We start from the raw sequence: 26,214 nt of genomic DNA, 5'->3' as shown, positions 1-26,214 counted from the left end.
ATTTGATCTTCACAACAACCCTGGTGCTATCATGATCCCCATTTTACAGTTGAGGAACCCGAGACTGACAGAGGTGAAATGGCTGGCCAAAGTTAGGAAATGCCTCGAGGTTGGATTTGAATTCAGATCTTCTTAAATCCAGACCCAGCATTCTATCTACTGTGCCTTCTAGTTGTCTTCAGCCCAAGTTTCAACCTATAATTAGAATAAAGTTTGTGGGTCTGGGAAGGAAGATCTTTTGAAAGACCCGGATGCAAGAACTGGAGAACTTGGATCAATGGGTCCGTTCAGTAGCCGCTTATATCCCACTAATGTCAACGACCCCTGGAGAAAATGGTCCCTTTTCCCAATCTGAAGTAATTCCTAGAACTGTGTTTTGGGGAGTAAGAATAGAGTGGTGGAAGAATTTTTTTTAAAGCTCTTGACACACTCAGACATACAAGAATATACACAGACACACGCTTACAAAGAAGAACTTGTTTCCAGAGTATGAGAGAGACCCAGTGGTTCAGTGGAAAAAGTACTGGCTTCATTAGGAGTCAGAGGACATGAGGTCATATCCTTCCTCTGCCAGTAGGTGGCACCTTTGTCACCTTGGGCCTCGGTTTCTTAATGTGTAATGTGAGAGAGGTCCTCTCAAGGTCCTTTCCATCTCAAAATCTGTTACTGTAACGGAGAAAACCAGAGAAAACTTAGGTGTTAATCAAACCGCATGAATGCAAGGTGTTCTGATTGGCCTTGTAGCCACAGACCTCACCTCTCAGGAAGGGTTTTATATCGGGCAGGGCCTGAGACTTGATGCTTTAATTGGGTAAGCTTGCAAGGAAGACACACACAGGGCCTCGTGTCTAGCATGACAGGGAAGAACTTATCTGACCCTTGGTTGTCTCATCTGCAACATAAAGACAATAATATTTATAATACTTCTTTCGTTGGCTTATTATGAGATCATATAAAGTATAAAATAAGAAAGCATAAATGGTTCTTTGCAAACCTTCAAGTACTATATGAATACCAACTATTTTTATCATTATTATTTGTTATATGGTTGTCTGTGTGAAGGCAGAAGCCTAAACCAGATGACCTGTTGAAATCTCTTTAAACATCTAATTTCTACAATTCTGTAAAAAGCCACTGTCTCCTTTTGGAAGATGAAAATTTACCCAGCATTGATTATTTGCACTGATTGTCCAGAATGACCAGAGACTTAGAAATAATCATAAGGATAGCTAACATTTTATATAGTGCTTTAAGGTTAGTAAAGAGAGGAGAAAGCTGGGCATTCCCAATCCTTCCAGGTAAGAATTCCACCTGGGCTTTCAGGAGACAGATGCACTAACCCCTTTGCTCTCCTATTAAACACTTTTCTCTAGAGATAGAACAACACCTGGATTGTGCAAGCCTCCAACCTAACAATGCTACTTTGTTCCTTGGGAGGAGAGCAGATGGCAAGAAGTGGTCATTACACCTGAACTGATGCTATCTCTTCTGATGGCTAGCCCAGACAACAGTCCACCGTAGATCCCAATCAGAAAAGAGTGTGCTGGGCCCTTTGGTGGGGATTGGGCAGGCAAATGGCGAGCAGGGGATATCTCCTAATGGGACCTTAATGCATCTGGCAGCCTTTTCCCCTGAAACCACATGGAAGTAGGATGAGGGGAGAGAGAGATGAGAGAGCTTTCGGGTGGTGGCAGTCACTTTGAAATCTAGATCGAGTGGAAATACTGAGTGAATCAGGAAACGTGAGACTCATCTAAAAGCTTGTTATCCTACTTACATCTTCCAATCTACAGTTGATCCAGAGAGGGTAATGATTTCTTTTTCTGACTCCTCCTCAGTGAGTGTACTCCACCAACACAGATCACAACCTCACTATTTCTTCTCATCCATGTCTCTCCATGTCTTTTGATAAAAGATCTGCTCAGTGTTTTGGAGGCCTTCCTTTGGTTCCTTTAATACCTTATGGTTAACAGAACAATACTTCTGATTTACAAGATACCTAATATAACATTGCCACCTCATAAGTGTTGTAAGACAGGGCCAGCAAAATATTATTTGCAATTACTCAATAATCCATGCTTAGGGGAAGTCAACCCCCTTGTAGGCCTTTAATGGACAAGGGTCTGGATTATGTGGTCCTCCAGGTCTGTGATTCCTAATGAGAAAAGCAGCAGTCTATGTTGGATTGAGTCAGGAAGACCTCAGTTCAAGTCATGCCTTTGATACAGACCTAGAGTATAACTTAACAAATCATTTAATCCTTCCTGTTCCCTAGACAACTTCTAAGTCTACAAATTAGGGGTTAACTTGCATTCACTGGAGGTGGTTCCCATATTAATGAGTTCCCCACACTGATGAAATCCCTGGATCCCTCCCCATTTTCCTCATAGTTCAGCAATGCGAAGGGAAAAATGGATAAAATTTAGCATGCACTGATTCTCCCAGTCAGTGGAGCTGATTCTGTCAGAAACCAGGTTTTTAGAAGACCCCTTTCCATTAAGCTCCCCTCGAAGTCATTATCTAAGATGCAATGAACTGATTTCCTGCCTCTGACCACCTGTAAAAGTGAATTGGGAGTTTTTTATATCCTCAAATGCACAATTTAAAAAAAAACTTAAAATATGATAAATAGCATCTTATAAAAAGAACTCCCTGCTTTGTGATATTCACAACTATATTGGATTAATCCTGTGAGATTTTAAAATGGATATTCTGCCCTTAGTTTATGTTAAACAATAAACATTTATTAAGCCCTTACTATGTGCCAGGCACTGTGCTAAGGCTAATCTTAATCTTGTTTGTTGTACCAGAGGATAGACGGAATCAGCCACTGTTGTAAGTTTAGGCTCTGAACCATCAAGCAAACAAACTCTCAATAGGAACCTCTCTCCCCTGCCCTCACTCCACCCTGCCTTACACCCCACTTTTTGGCTGATTGCCAAAGAATTATAACTTGAATTTCTATAGTGCTTTATATACAACACAGAGAGGTGTAGAATCCATCCTAAACATTTGATAATTAAAAGAAGCTGCCAATCTGCCCAAAGCACAAGCTAGACTGGGCCCCAACTGATATTTGGCCAAGGTCCATAGTGGTTCAGGGGTTTGGGTTTTAAATGACTGAGTCTGAAAGAGATGATCTTATGAGAATTTGTAAATTACTTTATCCAAAAAAAGCAACCTTTCCATCACTGGGTCATAGCCCCTCCATACAGAATTTGTACATCTCAATTAGAGCCCAGAACTTCAAAAATGCACAAGGCAGCGTGATCCATCAATTTATTTGCATGATCAAAACCAGATTTCTTTTTTCAAGGAGTCGTACCAACGATTTATTTTAATGATTTATTATAAACTTAAAATAGAACAATAATAACTAATTAAATTTACATTGAAGTTAATGTCAGCATACAATAGCATGACTTTTCCATCGCTCCCTCTGTCTCCATCAGGATTCTTTCTTTGACCATTCATTCTCATTTACTTTTCCACGGAGAGTTCTCTGGATTCATGGCACCACAGATCCCAAAGCTAGACAGAAGCTCCCCTTTCTGCTCCTCATCCCCCCACACTCTCAGTTCTGGGAGGCTTTTGTTTGCTTTCCAGCACCTGCTGGAGATGAGAACCTCATCCTTGCTTTCTTGGGACCAGGCCTTAGCAAAAAGGTCCAGTGGCCAGGGGACAGGAAGGGACCTCGAGAGATCATCTGATCCTGGCCTTTGCCTTCAAGTAAGGGTAAGGTGGCATCATCCTGATCTCACTGAGAAGGAGCGTCTTCTGGGACTTTTCTCCTTTTAGTACCGTCTTCTCAAATTCCCAGCGTCCTCATGCTGCCCTCTGGCTGCCCCTTGCTGTAGTATCACCACCCAGACAACGAAGTCTAAGTTCTGTGAGGTGGGGATTCTGTCTTATCTAAATTTCATATCCCTGGTGTTCTTTGCACACAGTTCGTACTTGAAAGGTTCAAATTGAATGTCATCCTCCTGACCTCTTCTCTATTAAAAATTGTACCTCTCTCGTTTCAGTCTCTATTCTGCTCTCCAGCCAGGTTGATCAGATAAATGAATGTGTTTACTAATGTGTTACTCCTCTGAAACCAGTGTTAATCCAGGGGGAAAAACCCACTAGCCTTTATTTATTTAAGAAAGCCTTTCAAAGGAGACCAGTAGTAGGGATTCGAGGGATCGCAATAAGGTAATGGGGAAGGGATGTGTTAGACAGAGATGTTTTCAGTCAAGATACTCCATATATGGTCCTCTACCCCCAGCTTTATATCCAAATGAAACTGGGATAAAACGCGTTAAAAAGACAAATTGACTTGTTGGTGGGATGGATGGATAGATTCACAGAGAGATAGACAGGAGCCTCAGGAGCTTTTAGCATTAGTTGAGAGAAGCCAGCTTCTTTCTCCCTCTTGAGCCCATCTCCTGAGTCACCTGGGAGAGTCTCATGGCAGCTCAAACCAGGGCATGTCAGGTCACACTGTGGAGACAACCAGTCACTTCTCCTTGACCTGAGAAGTATTTGGGCATCTGTTGACTTGTGGCTAAGTTCTTTCTTCATTAGTTCTGATCCTGGGGCTCTGGGTGATCTCAGAGGGCTCCTTGGTGGTTTGTACAGGTCTGTAGGTGACAAGATTGGATTTATGAGATCAGGGCCAAGAGCTACTGTGTGAAAACACTGCTCCTCCTGTAGCACTGTCTTTGCCCCCATATTTTTGTCAAATCCTAATGGCATTTGTGGTTATTGAGCGCCCTGGGGTCCAACAAGTGGACTCGGGAGGCATGGGTCTTGTGTGAGACATAAAACTGTTCCCTGGCTCAGGCTGGGAGCACCTGCAGCATAATTGTCCTCTGCTTCCCCCTGCTGGCTAAAATGGACTCTTAGGAAACAGAAGGCAGTAAGAATCCTGAGTTGATCCCAGTCGCTGCTGTCCTCCCTTCTCCAGGGTATCTGAATAGTCACCCTCGTGGGTTGAAAAACAAACCTATCCCCTTATTTGTTCCTTTCTCTCCTTTCAGGGGCTAGGTTTGGGCTTTCCTGAGGCCTATTTGAACATGAAAGTCAGCCAAATATTCTCCTGAAAAAATGTTTGGGATGTGGCATTTGGAGCTGAAAGACATCAGATTTTGGAAAGCAGAGATTTTACTAAGAAGCCTCTTCTCTCCTCAAATTGCTGACCAAACCTTTTTGATCAGCGTAGCCCCCTCCCCTGTTTTTCTTCTCTGATCTGCCTTAATGAAAAAACAGTCCGTTCATCTAAATCAATAGAAACAAAAGATAGCCCAAAAGGCATGGGCTTCCGCTAAATATATTTATTTAACCTCATCAAATAAGGCAGGTAGATGGCACAGTGGATAGAGTGCTGAGTCTGGAGGAAGGAAGACCTAGACACTTATTAGCTGTGTGACCCTGGGCAAGTCACTCGACCTGTGTTTGCCTCAGTTTCTTCATCTATAAGATGGGGGTGATAATAGCAGTCCTCTTCCAGGGTTATTGCAAGGATCAGATGAGATAAAGTGTTTGGCACAGAGTGCTATATAAATTTTTATTATTATTGTTATTGTCATCCAAGGAGTCCTTCATTATTCCACGGAGGAGCCGAGTCTCTGATACCCTATAGGTTGGGCATGGATTTAGGCTCATGCCATTTTGACTAAAGAAGCAGCAGGTAAGAAAAGCTATTGAAGTGACCATCAGGGTTCTAAAACCTTTATTCAAGTGGGAGGGGATAATGAATATATTTTCAAATTCATGATTTCCAAGGCTAATATTACCCACAGCAAATGTTTCAAAACTTTCCCCATCTCCTTAAGCCCCAGCCACACTCTTGTACCCCCATACTTGCGGGAGTTGATAGCTTTCTTTATTAACTGAGAAGATTGAGGCTGCCTGATGGGATCTCCTGAAATTCTCTTTTTCTGCCCCTCAAACCTATTTAGCATTGCTACCTATTCTCCCCTCCTTTCTTTTCTCAAAGAAAAGGAAAAAGAATAGGGCTAATATTTCTACTCGTACCCCTTTCTTTCTACCTTTTTCAGGTCCTTGCTCCAGTATTCATCTTAATCCATGCATCTTCATCCTTTCCTTCTCTAATCAATCCTTCCACTCCATCAACCAAGCATTTTCATGACTCCTCAGGCCTTAAAAAAAAATGTAACTCTTTTTATCCTTCTGCTCCATGCATGTAATTGCCCTGCTCAAGGACCTTCAGCAGCTCTCTCTTCCTTGCCTCTAGGAGCACGTGTAAACTCAGCCTACTACTTAAAGGCCTTCATAGTCTGGTATCTTTGCAGTCAGTTCAGATTGCCCCCTTTCATGCGCTCTGAATTCCAGCTAAAATGGACTTTTCTTAGCTGTTCCCTGAACTTAACATTCTATTTCTCACCTTCACCTCTTCACAGAGACTTTCCCCCATGCTGCATCCTCAGAACCCTTAAATTCATTCCAGGTTCAGGTCAGATACTATCTCCTCCACTAAGCTTTTCCCTGTCTTCCTACCCCAGCCCTGCCCCCAACTTCAATTTTCCATTTTCCAGATTTCTCTCCTCACATCATCCATGTATTTTCTTGCCCCTGTGTCTTGTTGTATCCCCTCCAGAACAACCTAACCTCCCTGAGAATAGAGAACATTTCAGTTTTGTCTTTGTATCCCCACAGAGTGCCTTTGCACATAGTGGGTTCTTACTGAATGTTTGTTCAATTGAATTTAGACACGGTCCTCTCTCTCTCTCTCACTCTCTCTCTCTCTCTCTCTCTCTCTCTCTCTCTCCCTCCCTCCCTCCCTCTCTCTCCCTCTCTCTCCCCCCCCCTCCCTCCCTCCCTCCTCCTCCTCCTCCTCTTCATAGCCAAGACTTCCGGCAAAAGTTCTTTGAACTCTGGGCCTCCACTTCCTCGCCACCTACATTCACCTCAATCCATTGAAGTCTGGCTGCCGTCCCCACCACCTGACTAAATGTGCTCTCTGAAAACCACTCTTTCCAACAGCTTTTTCTTTCAGTCTTCAGCCTCCTTGAATTCTGCAGCCTTTGGCCCTGTAGACTCAGCCCTTCCTCCTCCGGCATACCCTTTACTTGCTTGGCTTCTGCTGGTGGTGCACTGGCAAATGTTTAAGAGCCTGCATATAAGACACACTTTCAAGTTTAATCCGCATTTTCTCTATCATTTTATTATGCCTAGATGATCAGCAAAACAATAAATCAAGCCCAAACTTATGGTTTGCCAATTTCTGAGATGTAAATGCTCACACTGAAAATTTAACAGTGGGTTTATGAGTGAGTTAGATCCAGCTCCAGCACACCCCTGAAGAGCGTACTTAACTAGTCTCCCCCCATCCATGCCTTCTCTGCCTTTTTCACTGGTTACTAGACCCTTCTCACCCCCCAGTTAGGCTACATGTTCCCCAGGTTCCTGACCTTGGCCATCTTCTTTTCTCTGTGTTGCAATCTCCTCCATTTAAACAACTTTCATCATCACATCATCATGAATGATTCCTATGTCTCTATCTCCAGCCCCAGACTCTCTCCTGAGTTTCAGACCCAAGTCTCAAACTCTCCACAGGACATCCCTATCTGAATGAAACACTGACTCTCTTTTATGTCCTTCCCTCTCCCCAAAAAAGCCACCTCCAGATTAATCAGACGGCAAACATAAACTGAAATCTGCAGGTAAACTAATCTCTCCCAGACTATCTTCTAGTGACGATAAGCTACAGTGTATGTTAGCTCTGTGCTCTATGCATAGCAGTTGCTTAAAAAGTGTTTGCTGTATTTATTGAATTGAACAAGGACATCCTCCTACCCCTTGCTCCTATCGCCTACCCTCATTCAGTTAGTTGCCAAATCCTAGCTAAGCCATCTCTCGATTAAATCCTCCTCCTTTCCATTATTATCGGCACCAATCTAGTATAAATTCCCATTAACTCTGACATGGAAACTTTTAGTAGCCTCATAACCAGATTCCCTCCTTAGAGTCTCTTCCCTTCTCAATCCATTTTCTTTTTTTTTTCAGTTTTCTTTCTTTCTTTTATTTATTTATTTGGTTGGTTGGGGTTTTTTTTGACATCCATTTTTATAAGATTTTGAGTTCCAAAATTCTTTTCCTCCCTCCTTCCCTCCCCTCCCCTCTCCCTTAGACAACAAGCAATCTGATATAGGCTATACATGTGTAATCATATTAAACACATTTCCACATTAGTCATGTGAAAGAAGAATCAGAACAAAAGGGGAAAACCACAAGAAAGGAAAAAGAGCTTGAGAGAGAGAGAAAGAGAGAGAGAGAGAGAAACTCCATAGTTCTTTCTCTGGATGTGGATAGCATTTTCCATAATGAGTCTCTTGGAATTATATTAGATTGGTGCATTGCTCAGAAGAGCTAAGTCTATCAAGGCTGATCATTGCACAGTGTCGCTATGTACAGTGTGTACAGTGTTCTTCTGGTTCTGCTCCTTTCGCTCAGCGTCAGTTCCCAATCCATCTTCTATACTACTGCCAATTCCACCTTTCTAATGTCCGGCGATCCTTTGATCGTGGTTGTCTCTTGCTCAAAGCCCTTAATTGCTTCCTCATTGCCTATAGAATTACGTTTGAATTTCTTATCCTAGTATCCAAGGCCCTCTACAATCCAACTACAACCTACTTTGCTAATTTCCTCTCATACTTTTTCCTCCTTGTGTTCTCTTTGCTCCAACGTAATTGGGATAATTCCCAAAATCTGGCCACCTTTGTTAATAGGGTTCTCTCTGTCTAGAATATTCTCCCCCTCACTAATCTAGATATGTGACTAAATTGACGTGTTAATTTACAGGGAAATTTTGATTGAATAATATTGTCAATATCGTGTTCGGTTCAATATGAAGAGATAATATTTTTAAAAGGTCAACCCAATAAAAACTCACGTAATATCATGTTTAAAGATTTGCAAAGTGATTTCTTCACAACACCCCTAGGAAGTAGTCAAGTATGATCTCCATTTTACAGATGTGGAAAGTAGAGCTCAGAGAAGTTAAATGATTTGCCCATAGTCCTACAGATAGGAAGTAATAACCCAAGTTTCTACTAATTTTTTCTGCTACATCACCCTATCTTTCTATCTAACCTTTCCCAAAAAAGCCACCTCTGGATTAATCAGAAGGCAAATGTAAATTGAAATCTGCCAGTAAACCAATCTCTCTCAGACCACCTGTAGTATGCATTTTGCTTCCCAATGAAGAAGAATCCTAGTAGGCTTTGGTTGCAATGACCTTCTCCCCATTGGAAGCTACTCATGTTTCTAATTGGCCAATTAGATTAACATCCATTTCCCACAGTGTTGCCATTAGGGCTGGAAAGACTGGTGTTTCCCACTCGTCTTTAGAGATTGGATGACACCCTGCTGCACAGCTTCAGCCTCCATAGGCATGCATACATCCTCTCCCATGAAAATGGTGAAAATGGCTTAAATTCCAATTCTAGCAATCCTCTGTCACTTGTTCTGCAGCATAATATCATTACTTTTAAAACATGTTGGCAAATTGTGAGGAGAGCCCGAATCCGAAAAGCTGATATGGTCGGGTTCGAGAAAAGAAAAATATATCTCGCACTTCTAGGGTAACTTAGTGTTCTAAGAATGTAGCAGAAGGAAAACTGGTGAAACAAAAGATGGACATGAAAGCCAGAGTCACATAATTATGGCTTTATAAACAATCTATCAGTAAATCCTGTGAAACATCTGCTAAAGGCAGTGTAGGGTAAAAGAGCATTGGTTTTGGATACAGGAGACCTGGGGTGGAATCTCAGCTCTGATCCTTGCCAGCTGTGTGGCTTTGGGTAATTTGCTTCACCTGTCTGAGACTCAGCTGCCTCATCTATAAAATGGGAATAATGATGATGATGATAAATCAGAATTGGTTAAAAAAAAGGAAATATGATTTCTAAATCCCAAAGTGGGGGGGGAGGGGGGCGGGGACGGAGGGAGAGAGGGACTGAGGATAAATCAGAGTAGTTATTATTATTATTGTGACAGGTCCTATGGAGGATTCAAAGATAGCCCAATATATTGTATACAGTAGGTGCTTAATAAGTGTTTAAATAAATGCTTAATAAATGAATGAATGCTTAAGACTTGTCCCCCTTATCTTCAGAAAGCTCACCTAGGACATGTACATTGTTGTTGTAGTTCGTAGTTCAGTCACTTAGTCACGTCCAACTCTTCATGACCCTGTATGGGGTTTTCTTAGCAAAGATACAGGAATGGTTTGCTATTTCCTTCTCCAGTGAATTAAGGCAAACAGAGGTTAAGTGACTTGCCCAGGGTCACACAGCTAGTGCCCGTCAGAAGTCATATTCGAATTCAGGTCTTCCTGACTCCAGGCCCAGAGAGCACGGAGTAGTTTAGCTGTCTCCAAACAATACCAGAAATGATAGTCTAAATACTAAATGAATAGTATAAGCTGTTGGTGTTCTAGAACCTCAAAGGAGGCAGCTTTGGGATTACTTCTTTTGTTGTTTTTGTGGTAGTTTGGAGGAGGTGTTTTCAGGGCAGCCAGGTGGCGTAATAGAGTCTCAGACCTGAAGTCAGTAAGACTCATCTTCCTGAATTCAAATCTGGCCTCAGATACTTACTAGCTGTGTGACCCTGGGCAAGTCACTTAACCCTGTTGGCCTGTTTCCTCATCTGTAAAATGAGCTGGAGAAGGAAATGGCAAATGACTCCAGCATCTTTGCCAAGAAAACCCCAAATGGGGCCATGAAGAGTCAGACACGACTGAACAAAAAGGGGGGGGGGTGTTTTCTAGAAGCAGCAGATCTTTCCACAGGGCTTGTGTTCCAGGTCCAGCTCTTGTCCCTTTACCAGTGGTGTAACTATGGCCGAGTCACTTTCTCTTTCAACATCTGGGTTTCCTCATCTGTAAAGAAAGGGGAGAATCACCCTCCTGTGGCTGTGTGGGGAGTTCTTGGTAAACTGTGAGCTGGTGAGCTTTCTCTCTGAGGCTCGGTGTGCTGAGTCCTCTGCGTGTGCCTGCTTCACTGGAGGGAATGGCCCAGGGTGTTTCACTGCCCTCCCCTTATTAATTACAGCTACTAGCCAAAGATGCAAAGCAGAGGCTGGGCTGTCGAGAGGAGGGGGCTCTGGAAGTGAAGAGACACCCGTTTTTCAGGAACATGAATTTCAAGCGATTGGAAGCAGGGATGTTGGACCCTCCCTTTGTACCTGATGTGAGTAACTCCCCACTCCCTGACATCTTCCCTAAAGTCACTTTAGACCAAGGTTGAGGGAACATCAACTTCTCCAACACGTTGAGAGTGTCTACACTCCTCTCAAAGATCATTCCAACAGTAGAGGTTTGGGGAGCCCATTCTGGCAGCGTGGAAAGAGCAGTGTAGCGGAAGTCAGGAAGCTTGGGTTCTAGTCTCCATTCCACCACTAATGACCCGTGCAACCTTGTGCTAGGTGCATACCCTCTCTGGGCCTCAGTCCTCTGTCCACTCAAAGAACCTACAGAGAAAACAAGACCTACGCAAATCACAGTGGAATCCAACAGCTGGAAGTGGGGGCACGGTAGGGGAGGGCGCTGGTTCTCATGTCAGAGCCCTCCTGCTTAGCCTTTAGCAGGACCTTTTAGTCTCGCTGACTCTCTGTTTCTTCATCTGTAAAATGAGACAGTTGGCTGAGATAGCCTCAAAGGTCCTGTCTGTGAGCCTGCTACAGAGAGAGCCCTATGCTAGGAGAGTTCTGAGGAGGGAAAATGTCCCTTCCAGCTCTGATTGATGGGCCAAATTAAATGACCTCCCAGGGTCTTTCCCCAGTTCTGACAGTCTGATTTTGTCATTCTAAGTGCATGTCAAAGATGGACTGGGCCAGCCTCGAGCAGCTCCTTACTGGGGCATGGACCCAGCCTGGGTCAAGCCAGGGGGGGATCAGAGACTAACCCTTGCCCTTCTGTTTCTCCTGGGCCGTAGCCCCGGGCTGTGTACTGTAAGGATGTGTTGGACATTGAGCAGTTCTCCACAGTGAAAGGCGTCAACCTGGACCACACAGATGACGATTTCTATTCCAAGTTCTCCACAGGATCCGTATCAATTCCGTGGCAAAATGAGGTGAGCAGGGATTAGGGCACAGGCTTTGTCAGTCTGGTCCATTTGGGAGGGAGGGGATGTAATAACAGTTTGGCTAGCAGCTGCTGTGGTTGTGTAAAACCGATAACAACCAGCACACAGAGGGCTGCTAGCACAGGTTCCTTGATCTGCTTTTCTAAGGAAAGCAACTTTAAGGGGTTAACAATCTCACTTTAATCAAACCTACGTATATAAACTCACTTAGCTCAGGAGGAAAAGCCATCAACCTGACCTTCAGAGCAAATACAAACAAATTACAAACAGAGACAATGTAAACAGACCAAATCACAATTCATAGTTACCAAAGAACCCATGGGTCTGAGTTAGCAAAGGCAGGGGCAGTACAACGGCTTGCCCAGGGTCACACACCACTCTTCCAGTGAGTGAGAGCCCCCAAAGGAAAAACGCCAACCTCTGAGTTTATATACCTTGCTCAGGGTCAAAGGGCGTCACAACATGCAACTCAAGCCCATGTGACCTAAAAGCTTCTGGCATCACAAACATGTGACTCAAACCCACGTAAACTAGGCTTTCCCTTGAGGTAAGGAGGTCATCAAAGACTCCTGATTTAATCAAAGAAACAAAGGCCGGACTCATCAAGGGGACTTGATTAAATAAGTGCTCCAAAAGAGAAAACAGTAAAAAAGTCCCACCTTAATGAATATTACAGGGGAGAGGAAAGAGAGGATTGTGTGCACTCCTTGTGTTTTACAGAGGCCGGGAGCAAGGGACAGTAACCTCTGGCCAGAAGGCTGAACAAATTGCTATGAATTTCAACTGCTGGACAGAACTACTAGGGGTCAGGCTTCCAGAGGTTGGGGGTGCCTTATTGAAGTCAAACCAAGAAGGGAAAGGGGGCCAAGAAGAAATGGAACCCCCTCTCCTTCTCCCCTGTAGTTGGGTACAGAAAGTGCAGGTCTCCACCCTTACAGTCCAAGCCTTCTCTACAGCACAGCAAATTGGTAGCAATGTCTTGAGTCCTGTATTCTAGGGATGGTCATGTAAAGGACACTGGAGTTTTACTGCTGGGCAGCCTGGAAATAGAGTGGTTGAGTAACAGTGTAGTGTAGAGAGAAATGAATTCAAAGGACCTGAATTCAAATTCTAAGTGTGCCATTTCTTTATTATCTCCTCAAGGTCAGGTACTGTCTTCTTTGTATCTCCAGTGCTTAACATAGGCCTAACACATTGAATCTTGTTGTTCAGTCACGCACGACTCTTAGTGACTCCATTTGGGGTTTTGTTGGGAAAGATACTGGAGTGGTTTGCCATTTCCTTCTCTAGCTCATTTCACAGATGAAGAAACTGAGGCAAACAGTGACTTGCCTGAGGTCACATAATAAGTGTCTGAGGTCAGATTTGAACAGAGTGTTTCAGACTCTATCCACTGCCACGTAGCTGCCCCAACACATAGTAAGCACTTAATAAATGTTTATTGACTGATTGTATGACCTTAGACAAGTCATCTTCTCTGGTCTCCAAATCCTTATTTGCAAAATAAGGAAGTTGAATTAGATAACAACAAAGGTTCTTTCCAGCTCCAAATTTATTTTCCTGTGATGCTCTAGGTCACTTAGTAAATAGCAAGGCTTGATCCTGGGTTTGATGAATTCATTTGGGTGGTGCTTTGCAATATACCATGCTATCTCTACTGTCCTTCACAGGCCTCTCAACAAGCTCAACTTGAATTGGTGCATTCCTCTAGGCAGCGTAGTTAGGGTACAGCATAACAGGGTGGAATAGGACTATGCAGGATCCCACTGTATTGTAACCAGGGCATCTCAATCTAACTTCACTGAGAATGCCATGTGGCATTTGACTTGAGAAGGAGGGAACAATCTCTAAGCACCCAATGGTATTGGGATGTCTTTTGAGATGAATAGACTGGCCTGAGTCATAGCTCCTTCCCCTATGAGTCTAGAGCATTCTGAAAGCACGGGCTGCATGTCTTGGCACTGGTCCTTCTTCCCCTTCCCCTCACAAGCCAATAATTATGAATGAGTCCACACCACGCAGTCCACTCCCATAGCTTCCAGCATCTCCAAAGCAAAGATGGCGCCAGAGCGTACCTCCAAGCAGGCATTGTGCTGGGACTAGAGAGGGATGTGTTCAATCTCAAATGACTTGATCATCACCTTTAACCATAAGGTCTAGACTCTGTCACAAGTGTTAACCAACTCCACAAAAAGAAGGTGAATTTCCATTTTAGTTTCGTTCGTGGGCACTTAGCACCTACTCATCCTCCTGTTGGAAGGTTGGAGCTTCTCAGGCAGAAATATTTCTAGGTTCATACATTTGGAGCTAGAAGGGATTTCAGAGGCATCATGTTCCACATGATGAACTGAGGCCCAGAGAGGTCAATAGAGTTACCTAAGGTCACCCATATAGTAAGTGAAAGAGCTGAGATTTGAACCCAAGTCCTTTGAGTCCAAATGGGTGGTGCTTTCCTGACTGTCCTCAGACTTTCCCTTACCTTCCATTCCCAAATAGTAATAACAGCAAAATACTTTATACTGGAAAGTAAGATGGCACCCTAGTGTATACAGTGTCAATTCTGGAGTCAGGAAGACTCATCTTCCTGAGTTCAAATCTGGCCTCAGCTGTGTGACGCCTGGCAAGTCACTTAACCCTTTTGCCTCAGTTTCCTCATCTGTGAAACAAACTAGAGAAGGAAATGGCAAACCACTCTAGTATCTTTGCCAAGAAAACCACAAATGGGGTCACAGAGAGTTGGGGCACAACTGAAAAATGATCTAACACACACTTAACACAATTTATCCAAGTCATTTGTAAAAATGGAATGTGACTTTTTAAAGGCCTTAATTGGCAATATCCTAAAACTTCATAAAGAGCATGGGGTAATATGAGGCTCTCAATCTGTGAAAGAAGAGCTTTGTATCTCTAGGCAAGCTACTATTAATAGCGATCATGCTGCCACAACATGAGTCAGCCCAGCATGTCTGTAATAATAATACCTAGCATTTATATAGCACTTTCTTCAAATTTGCAAAAGAGCTTTTCAGAGATCTCATTTTATCTCACCACCCATCTTGTGAAGGTCAAATGAAGCCAGTGCTGAAAGAGCTGGGCCTGAAGACAGGAATACTTCAGTTCAAGCCTTAGCCCTCACCACTGTTAGCTGTAACGGAACAAAAGCAGCTCACTCAGAGTCCCTGAGACTCAGTTTCCCTTCTCGGTGAAATGAGGATAATAGATCTATAATGTCACCCTGTTGTAAGACTCAAGCAGGGTGATTCCTGCGAGGCACTCAGCAAACAGAAAAGCATATACCAATCGTTGTTATTATGTGAAAGTACTTGGTAAGGCTATTATATTAATGTCAGTGTTTCTTATTTTTAGTAGTACAAAAATGTTATTTTCAATGGTATTATTTTTAGTACTACCATCTCATTAGGGAAAGACCCAGCTAGCTTTTTTTTTTGGAGGGGGTAAGACAAAGCAATTGGGGTTAAATGACTTGCCCAAGGTCACACAGCTAGTAAGTGTGTCAAGTATCTAAGGCTGAATTTGAACTCCTGTTCTCCTGACTCCCAGCTAACTTTTAAAAAATGTTTAGGCTAATATATATTGCCTAATTATCTACAAGGTCCATAAAAAGGCCATTGAGACCATAGAGTGGAGGCTATAAAAGACCTTGGAGGCCAGCTAGTACAGATGAGTAAACTGAGGCCCAGAGAGCCCAAGTTCTATGTCCAATATTACACAAATAGCAAATGGAAAAATCAGAATTTGATTTGAGTCAGGCCCTCTGACTCAAAACTTGGCTCTCTTTCTACTTTACTTAGCTTCCTCCAGGTAGAATTTTTCTGACACATAGTAAAGTGCCCATGACTTTGCCATAATAATTTTCTACTTTAATTTCCTTTAAAAATACCCATTGGGAACTGACATTAGTCACAGTTCCCTAAGTTCTCTGTCTTTCTGTCTCTCACCCCTTGAGCAGGGATGCCATCTCAGCACAAAGAAAGACTGAGGAGACACCTTGGGGCGGCTTCCCATCCTCCCATTACAGAGACCTCACACCCCGCTTCAGTTCTGCCAAGAGCATTTCTTAAAAACTAAGGCTGAGAACTATGGTGGAAAGGGTTACTTTTCAGTTGAAAAGAGAGAAGAAATGAAGTTCCTGGGCTGCAGAAGACAGTTTATTCTCCCAGATGCCAGAGGCCTCACTAGTTTGTCTGCTTTGACTTGTTTTCTGCGGAAAGTAACAGGATGTGGCTTCTCTAATGCATGTCTGGTTTTGCCTCCATTTCTCCAGATGATAGAAACCGAATGTTTCAAGGAGTTGAATGTGTTTGGACCAAACGGTACTCTTTCACCCGACCTGAATCGGAGCTACCCTCCCGAACCGCCAAAGAAAGGCTTGCTACATCGAATATTCAAGCGGCAGGTGAGACCTCAGGCCGAGTCCAGCCATGTAACCCCCGAGTTCAAGCAGATACAGTGAAATTTTGTCATAGGTTCTCGTGCCAGAGTAAAAGAACCATGGCTTGGGAGTAAGAAGAGCTTAGTTCAAATTCTAGCCCTGTAGTTTATGTCTTCTGAACCTTGGTTTTCCCATCTATAAATTATGTATAATGACATCTGTAACACCAGTTTTACAGTGGTTCACACAGCACAGTATTATCCTTTGCTATGACTGATATAATATGTAAAAAGCAGCTAAAAAAAAAGCTGGGCTATTTTTAGAGGGCCAAGAGGTGAAAATGAAATAATCAGCTCCCAGGACTTCCTTTGTGCCACCCCCTCACCTACAGTGCAGGAGCTGCTTGGGTAGCATGTCTTCATCGGGTGGCATAGGTGGTGTTTTGTCGAGAGAAGCATCGTGTTGTGGTTGACTTGGAGTCAGAAGGCCTGGGTTTAGACTCTGCTTTTGCCACTCTGACAGTTTAACTTTGAACACGTTTTCTGATCTCTAAGACAGAGGTATCCCAGAATCAGAGCTGGAAGGGGCCTTAAAATTCATCTAATCTAACCGACAGATGAGGCTGAGGGACTTTCCCAAGTTCAGACACAGGGAGGAAGCGACAGCGCCAAGATTCAAACCCAGTCCCTCTGATATCAAATCCCCCAGTGTTCTTTCCCCTGCACCATGCTGACAGTACCCACCCCGTCCAACTCACAGGGTTTTTGTGAGGTTCCAAGGAGATGATGTATGTAAGGCAGCCTGTACATAGGAGTGACTATTGTGTTTAGAATGACTAGCCCAAGATCACAGGGCAGGTGAGTGGCAAAACTGGATTAATGATACAACAGAAGAATTATTGAGCAAAGAGTCCAACAACTTTTGACCATCCCTGACAAACAGTGGGCTAGGCAAAGTGGGGGGAGTCCCAGGGAGGGAAGAAGAGTCTTGGCAGTTGCAAGGTTAGCAAGTTCCAGGAGTTGATTAGACTCTCCAGATTCCCTAGTCCAGTCCTGACTTTCAAAGTCCCCAAATTGGGAGAAGCCAGCAATATGTTCTGCCCTAAAGAATCGCTCACTTTGCATTCAGGAAAATACTATGGTAGGGTGAGATAGGATTAAGAGTCTGAAGTCAGGTAGACTAGGGGGATGTGCTAGGGGGTCAGATGATCTGGGTTCTCATCCTAGCTCCCCCACAAATTTCCTTTGTGGTGGTGGGGGAGGAGAATGGCAAGGGAGCAAGTCAACTTCAGTCTCAGGCAAAATATTAAGTGCCTCCTGTGTGCAGAACATGATGCTCAAGGTCTGGGGAGAGTCAAAGTTTAGCTGTGGCATTTTCCCTGTTCTAAGGGGATAATACATATACGTGATATAAGTAAACACATAAAAGGCATAGGTAAAGTGTTGATCCAAGTCTGAGGAGACTTTGTTGGCTGAAGGGAGCTGAGTTGATATTTAAAACATTAAGAAATGCAGGAAGGATATTGTCTCTTTTTCAGATAGATCAGGTCTAAGTTGAGCAATCTTTTTGGAAAATGAAAGAGCCAGAAACCTCGCTTTTCTTTCCAAGGCTCTTACTAGGAATAGGAGAATGGGTGGGATTTCATCAAACAAAACAGGAGGCTTATCAGGCATTCCAGACATAGGGAACAGTGTGAGCCAAGGCCCAGAGACTGGAAAGTGTTGGGGATGTTGGATTGACGGCACGTGGTCCAGAACGACAGGAGCACGTGATACATGTAAGGAAGTAGAATGAGAGACAGCTCAGTATTATCTTTTGCTATGACTAGACCAGAAGGTCAGGAGATTCATGCATGCACATGCCAGGGAATGGTTGAGTTCCACATGATTTGAGGCGTGCCCAGCAAAACTCGAGGAAGATGACTGCATATTCTTTAAGAACCATTGTCCTAGACAATCAGGAGTCTTGGGAAGGTCTTGATGGGTGTTGCCATAACTGGATCTGGGCCTAAGGAAGATTAGTCTGGCTGAGGTGTTTGATTCACTTCAACAGACATTGATTAAGCACATATTATGTGCCATGAACTGTGCAGTATACTGGGGACACAAGATGAAGAACTCCATAATGCCTGACTCTCAAAAGCTTACAGCGTAATTAGGAGGATGAGGAGGGTATAGAGTGTGTATAAATGGGTATGATACAAGATAGAATGTAAGCAGGGCAAAGGAGGAAGCAAGACCACGTGGCATAAGAAAATTTGAGGAGGAAGAGATTCCCTAGAGCTCAGGAGATGAAGAGGAAGCTGATTCTTGGAGAAGCGGTATGATGGAGGGTGAAAGCAGAGGCAGGGCCAAATTAGGAAAGCACTGTATAGTCCAGAAAGGTACCAAAGAGGGCCTGAATACTGGTGGTTCAAAAGGAAGAGGGAGAGATGGGAAAGAGGTCACTCTACCTTTCCAAGATGAGGCTTCCCCACACGTACAGTGGGGATATAAGCACCTGCCCTGTCTGCTTCCTAGAACTGTTCAGATGAACTTATCCAGCTCAGATGGCAGCTCAGATGAGATGATGGGTATCGCAGTATGTTACAGATGAAGGGATTTATTCCTGTTATGGGGGTGGGGACACTAAGCTATCTCATATTTCTTTGCCCTTCACACAATTCTTTGCTCTCCTTTCTGCTCATCCCTGCTGTAGGCTCCAGGACAGAGAGGACAGGGCTTAACTGTGGTGACTTAGCAAAGAGTACAGATAGCATGCTGCTTTGGAAAAAGACTTTCTAGGGGGATGGGGCAGATGGGTGGGGAGAGCTGCTTTGAGGATGCCGCGAAAAGGGAGATCCCAGAGATCTCCAGCCTGCTTCGGGTTCGCTGAGGGACACAGGAGCCCTGAAGAGTTTTGAAATGTGGGAGCAGCCATGGAGATCCAGGGCATGGATGTGGTCTATAAAAGATGACATTGAAGCGCCTCTTTGCTCCATTTCCTTTGATATTTCTTTGTCCCATATCCAGTGATGTGGAATGCTTTTCTGCTATTCACCAGCTTTTGAGTTGAGTTTGGAGGAGACTGGAGCAGCAGGTCTTGACATTTTCTTTCCCAGTACCCCTGTGAAGGCTGCTTCCTCAGTCCATGAACCCTTGCAGCTCACACTGCTCTTCTCCCTCTCCTCCCCCCACCCAACCAAAGGAAGCCAAACCTGCAGCTCATTTCCCCCTTCAGGCATGGCTCTTCCTAGAGCCAAGAAAAGCTAGTCTGCCCTATCTGTGCAGAGCAGCAGGTACCTTCCCCTCCCCTCCCCTCCACAGAACAGCTGGTAGGAATTGTGATGTCTTCTTAACACCCAGGAGGCTCTAGTCATCTGCCTGGACCAGATGCCCCTCAGAAGTTCTTGGGGGGAAAATTTCAAATTCCTTAAAAGAAAGGGGAACAGGAGTTTCCATCAAGCAAATCACAGTCCTGCTTACAATGTTATGAATGCTTGGTTGGTAATTCTGAACAAAAAGAAAACTTTAGTAGCTGAAAGTGTTCCATGTTGTTGCCACCAGGACAACACAGCTACCGCTCATTTTCCCAGGTCCTTCCCTTTCAGAGCATCTGGAAGCCAGAGGGGTCTGCCGTGCCCTTTTCCCTACCTCTTCCCTTTGTCTATCAGATGACCCCCAATATCGCTCCAACAATTTCTCAATAAGTCTAATGGAGGCAGATGATACACAGATGCCCTCATCGCCCTTAGAATTTCTCCATGGAGGATGTGAGCTAGTGGAAATCGCCAGGGAGGCTAGAAAAGCACCTCTAAGGCAGCAGCTGGGCTCCACTTTCTTTCTCTCTTCTATGTGGGCTGTAATTGAAGAAGCACTGGATGTGGAATCACAGGACGTGAGGGCAAATCTCAGCTCTCCAACTTACTCCCTTTATAATCCCGGACTGGCTGCTTTGCCTCTGCCTTACAGAGAGTTTGGGGATGTTTCCTTTTAAAATGCTTGCTTAGGCTATGAGATGTCTGTCTCTGTATTTCACTGTAGTGGGTCTAATGGTTTTTCTCTCTTCCAGCATCAGAATAACTCCAAGAGTACTACTAATTCCAAGGCGAATTTTAACCACCACATCAACTCCAACCATGTACGTTCAAACTCTACTGGAAGCAGCTAGTTTCAGCTCAGATTTGGGAGTTTTAAATGGGGCCACGCCCTAGTCCTTCCACTTTAGAAACAGAGCTCCTGCCAACAAGCGCCACCACCGTCACTGAGTTAGGCCAATGCTTCCGCCCCTCCAAAAGCCAGAAAGAGGCCCTGTCCAAACCTTGGAAGTGGAGCCTCCATTTTTCCTGAAGAAATTCCCACTCAGGTCTGATTTTCTGGAGGGGACCCTTGGACAGCTGGTGTGATGGCACTTGGTCTCTGTAGAACATTGCAATAGAAATCCAACAGATAAGACAACTTGCACGTATTTAAATAGCATCATACCTAGAACTGAATTTTGTCCTTATTATTTTTAAAGAAAAGTTTTGTAAATTTCTCTATTGTCTCAGTTTACATTTTGTACATTTGTATTTAAATGAAAGTCAGACTTTGAGGGTGTATATTTTCTGTGCAGCCGTTGTAAAGCCATGTGTTTTAAGACATTGAGGGGGAAAGGGAGGGAAGGGGGGGATTTTAAAAATGTGACTCAAGACTTCCAGAGCCTCAATTGAAAAATTGCTGTTTTTATTAACTGCAGAGAATTACTCCAATTTCACATTAGCTAATGGATTATATTTCCATATATGCATTTGATGGCACAATTTATTCCTAACTAACTTATATTCGTTTGTATATTTGATTTATAGCAACACTGCATACAATCTCTCTGTTAGTTTGTAACGTCTTATATTAAATGCTTAAAAAAAAGGAAAAGGAAAAAAAAGGGCACACTTGTGACTTAACCCTATTTGAGAACTTCCTCCATATGAGGCTGGGACCTGCTGGCACCACTGAGTTTAATGCCAGGTTTGGTGTTTTTTTTTCATAGATCATCAAAATATTTGTGGTGTGATTCAGGGTCCTGTTTTCCCTTCTCTATCCCCTTTTCACATTAGATATAATCTCCAGGGAGAGAAAGCATGGTCAGGGCCTAGGAGACTTTGGGCCATTGGTCCTGGGCAGAGAATATTGTCCTTCCTACCTAGTGTGTCCTGACTTCTTGTTTCCCTAAAGTTTTTTTTCGGTTGGTTTTTTTTTTTTTGAGTGAAATGTGAGAGTGATGAGAATTAAAGGAAATCCCAAGTGTCTTAAACTTTTACAGACAAAAAGAAGCCTAGATATAGAAGTCTGTATGAGCTCGAATGTTTGCTTGAGAATAATAAAAACAAGAAGGAAGATTTCCTGAGACTTTTTGGTGCCTCTACACATAACAGAGATTTCTTCTGAGGTGTCCTAGAGAGAAGGAACACAGTAGTACAGAACAGAAAAAAATTAAATTAGGCCTCTCATGCAAATTCCTCCTGGTTCCTATGTGAATAGTGAGTGAAAGGGTCTCTAGTTACAGCATATGGGTAAGTTGGTAAGTAGCCAAAGATCAGTTAGGGGTGGAGTTCCCTGGTTTCTCTGGTCCAAAGTTGGCTGGCCCGTGGAGAGAACCAGTGACCAAAATGGTGGCACTTGAGAAGCCAAATAAAGACAGTTCTACCTTAAGAAAATAAGTAAGGGTGCCAGCCACCCCTCCAAGGTCAGACCAGATGTTGAAGACAAAGAAGGCCCTTCCAAGAATCTGAAAATACAAATTAGAAATGTAGGTGGTAACACCAGCCAAGATCAACAGAACCAAAATGCGTAAAAGACCTCTGGAGACAATCCCAGTGTCAAAGGATCAGAGGATAATAGATACAACTGGAAGCAACTTCAAATGCCATCTTGTCCCACCCCCTCTCATTTTAGAGATGAGGAAACTGAGGTCTAGGAATGTTAAGTAACTTGTCTAGGTTCATACTTCCATGTAAACAGTTTCATCCCTAGCACTGGGTTGCCCAGTCTCCCTTCTAACAAAGAGACATTGAACAAACTATCCTGCTCTCACACTAGCACCCCAACGGCTCCCACCTAAAGTGAAGTGAGCAATGAATTAACCTGACTCCTCTCAAGACATGCCAGGATTTGCTGCCATCATTTCGCACAGCCTTCTGCACTTCCAGGCTGTGGTTTAGTGGATTGCCAATGTTTGGGGAGGAGACCACTCAGAACTTACTTTGTTTGGTGAATTAGATAATAAGAGGTGAATTTTCAGGGAGAAGCGTCTTGTGAGACTTAAATTCACAACTTAATTTCATAATCATAGAATATTTGAATTACAAGGGACTTTAGATATTCAACCCCTTCATTTTGTATATGGGGAATTGAGGCACAGAGATGAAAAGTTACTTGCCTCAAATCACACCACTAACAAATTGGTAGAACCCCATCCTTAGATCCTAAACTTCAGTGATGTGCCTTTTGGGAAGTACTCATATGCTAGAAAGGGAGGTGGAAAATTGGGCTGTATAATTTTGATGTGGTTCCACAAATAAAGGGGAGAATAGAAATATTTTAATTTCTTCATATGTCTGTAATCTGTAGTATTAATTTCCTGGACCAGTTCTTGGACTAATTGGCCACCTCAATTCCTTGGGTTGAATTGGAGGTAGATACATTCATCCACCTTTGCCATTTTTGCCAAGGAAATGGAAATACCTTTGAATAGCAGTATTAAGTCCCACAACCTTGCTGATCTTCCCTTCTCAGTGACAGAATGGAAAATCATTCTGTAGAAGCCAACCCAAAGGACCACCTGACGTTAAGGGCTCCTCTCTATTTACCCAGTCTATTGGGATTAAAACTCTGTAAGTGAGTTAGTATTGGGAGAAAATATTCATGCTGCAAGAAGAATATAATAGTTGTTTTCAGCGTCAAAACCCCACACTGATTTTAAACCCCCTGGGGAGCATTCAAAAAACTTTTAAATAGGGCTCCTACTGCTTTTCTTTTTCTAGTCCTTGGGTCATTTGGACTATATCAAAAGCACAGGTCTCAACATGGATTCCTAGAAAGACTTGAGGCTATCCTTCTCTTGGTTATAACTGCCATAAATGTACGTGAAAGTTGCAGCTGAGGTTACTTTGCTGCTAAGCCCCCCAAATCATTTGAGCCAAAAGGCCAGTGCCCAGCTATTACAAGAGAACACCTCATTAAAGCAATGCCCAAGAGACTGTCCATCCATGTCACCGGCCTCTTGAGTCGATCATCAGAAAATCATCCCCTCCAAGCTTCATCTTCTACATCTGTTTTAAGACCAAAAAGAAAAGTAGTTATTTGTGCAGATATCTTTGGATGATCTGAGGTTTTAAAAAAAAAGTCGAGCTCTGTGAGGAAGAATTCCTCTTTAAGGATGTGGTTTTGTGCATAATTAGTCAATTGACATAGTGCCTTTGAGGTAACCCAAGGAGTGGGCCCTGAGTTGTACAGAAACCTCTTCTCTTTGTTTGCTTCTGTCTTCAGTAAAACAGTGGTTGTCCCTGGACTCATCATCATGATCCATAATGGAGTCTCCTCAGTGGTTCTTGGGACCACCCAAGATATTGAGGAGACAGCTTCCCCCTACACACACACACACACACACACACACACACACACACACACACCAGTTCTCAGGGAACTGACATCCTGGGGAGGCAGTTCCCATGGTAGACAGGAACATTCTTCCTCTTTGTGTCAATGATCAAATAAAAATACTTAAAACAAGAGAATAAATATATTAAGCACCTACTATGTGTGAGGCACTGTGCTAAGCGCTTTATAAATATTATCTCATTTGATGATATAGAATTACAGAACTCTGCACAGATTTCCACAACTGCTCTCTTGACTCCATCCCATCTTCCACTGCATTTTGAACAGCAACAAGAAGATGCAACTTCCGTCTAAGATGTACTGCTCTTTGCCAATGGGAACATAGTCATTCCTGGTTTTGTTTTGTTTTTTTATGGGGGGAGGGGCCTAATCCTACTACTACTTAAACTAGAGCAGTCAGTAGTTTGATTAAATTATATCAACGCCTTACAGGGTAATAATTCAGATTTTGCCTCGGGTTCCAGATACATGCACATGGCTGACTACACTGGCTTCAGTGGGTGCTGCTTGGGAGCAGAATTTGCCCTCAGGTCCTTAAAATTCCATTTGGGATACAGATTGTCTTGAGTGCCTCCCCTGTGAAGATGAGACAGTCTTTTAAGAGACCAGAAGGTCCTATGCCTTGCTTAAGTGATTATCAAGGAATATCCACAGTGTTGAAACTCCTCTTCTTCCATTCCCATCCCCCTTTTCCTGAAGAAGCCACATCATTTCAAGTCTTTTCCTTTGCCGGCTGTTGGCCAGATGTTTCACCAATGCCAGGACTCTTCTAGCATGTTACTAAGCCAACAGAGTGAGCACACCTCTTGGACGGTTTCCCTTGGAGGCACATCAGTCTTGGGTTGGGACCAAGTCAACCTCCCTTGGCAAGCAGAACAAGAAGAATCAAGAGCTTGGTGTCCCTGGATTTTATGAGAAACATCAGGTCTCTTTGCAATCAAGTGTCCCCCAAGAAATCTTCATCCTGTCCAGGTAATCTTTGTGCTTACATCTCCCACCTCACCACGCGGCTCCTGAGTAGGCTTCAGGAGTCAGTGGAACAACTGAATGTGTCCTCTTTGAGTCACCGTTCTATTTTTAATCTGGGACACACTTGTGTGACTTTTAACATTTTGGCCTTTGCTTGGGAAGGTGAAGGGCATACATATTTCTTTGTGCAGTTTCACATCACATAGGTGGTGGCCCACAAGCCATCTCTCACCTGGACAGATAAACTGTCATCACCTGCTTAAACAACCAGTCAGCCCACCCAATTTAAATACCAACATTGCAAATCCACACTCATGCCCAAGGACATATTTCCAGTTTGATTTTCAAAACCTGCTCTACTGTGGTCAAGATATGTACATATTTGGAAATGTCATGCTCTCTCCAAGAGGGAAAGGGCTTTTCCAAAGGATTTAGATGTGACTATTATGAGTCAGTTGGAAAGTCATTTTTGGAAGCACTCCAAAACAAATGTTCTGGGTTAATAGTTCATGGCTTTTGATCTTATCTTAATAACAATGATAATGATAAAATAACCATCATTCCAGCATCTTAAAATTTCTCTCTGTTTTTTTCCTGGAAGATTTTCACACTGTTTGATAAAACCAAATTCTGTTTCTGAGGTTGTTCTGGAGATAGTGGTTTTTGTGTTCTCTGGCTGCCCTTAATTCTCTGTACATTCTAATAACGTCACAGTGCTGCTGTATCTAGATCAAACCACTGTTTTGTTTTGTTTTTTTAGAAAAATAAATTCCTTAATTTAAAAAAAAACCAAGAAATTTCATGCATTTTGTCCTTGGCACCCTGTAGACTTAGATGCATTGTCTGCATGTAGGTTCTGCATGGAGACACCTGCAGCTACTAATCATTATTTGTGCTTGACAGTTGACATCGGTCACTGCACTTGACAAGGCTTAAACTTTTATTCGCTCACTTCTTCATTCAACATTTGTTAAGTATCTGGTTTCCACAAGGGTCTATGCTCGGTATTGAAAGAATTTGATTCAGGCATTTAAGTACCTGCCATAGCAAACACACTGTGCTTGGGGCTAGGCAGATGAAGCCCAAGATAAAAAGAATCCCTGCCCCCAGGAATCTAGGAGATACA

General features: G+C 43.3%; 1 protein-coding gene across 2 annotated transcripts in view; it reads left to right on the top strand.

Annotated features, from left to right (window-relative positions):
- Positions 1-25,859, top strand: part of GRK5 (G protein-coupled receptor kinase 5) — a 309,158-nt gene extending 283,299 nt beyond the window's left edge. Inside the window, exons 13-17 of one of the 2 annotated variants that reach the window (XM_036734793.1) lie at positions 11,058-11,195; positions 11,940-12,077; positions 16,375-16,506; positions 20,533-20,601; positions 24,584-25,859. In XM_036734793.1, coding sequence (XP_036590688.1) covers positions 11,058-11,195; positions 11,940-12,077; positions 16,375-16,506; positions 20,533-20,601; positions 24,584-24,601 — 495 coding nt within the window. In that variant the 3' untranslated portion in view covers positions 24,602-25,859. Of the gene's footprint in view, positions 1-11,057; positions 11,196-11,939; positions 12,078-16,374; positions 16,507-20,532; positions 20,997-24,583 lie in introns of those variants that run through there. The other variant, XM_036734792.1, reaches the window with a different exon arrangement.
- Positions 25,860-26,214: the final 355 nt, after the last annotated feature.

This window comes from Trichosurus vulpecula, chromosome 8 (assembly GCF_011100635.1).
Source record: "Trichosurus vulpecula isolate mTriVul1 chromosome 8, mTriVul1.pri, whole genome shotgun sequence".
Taxonomy (NCBI): Eukaryota; Metazoa; Chordata; class Mammalia; order Diprotodontia; family Phalangeridae; genus Trichosurus; species Trichosurus vulpecula.
The sequence above is the reverse complement of the archived record's forward strand: the minus strand, read 5'-3'. Positions and strand labels throughout refer to the sequence as shown.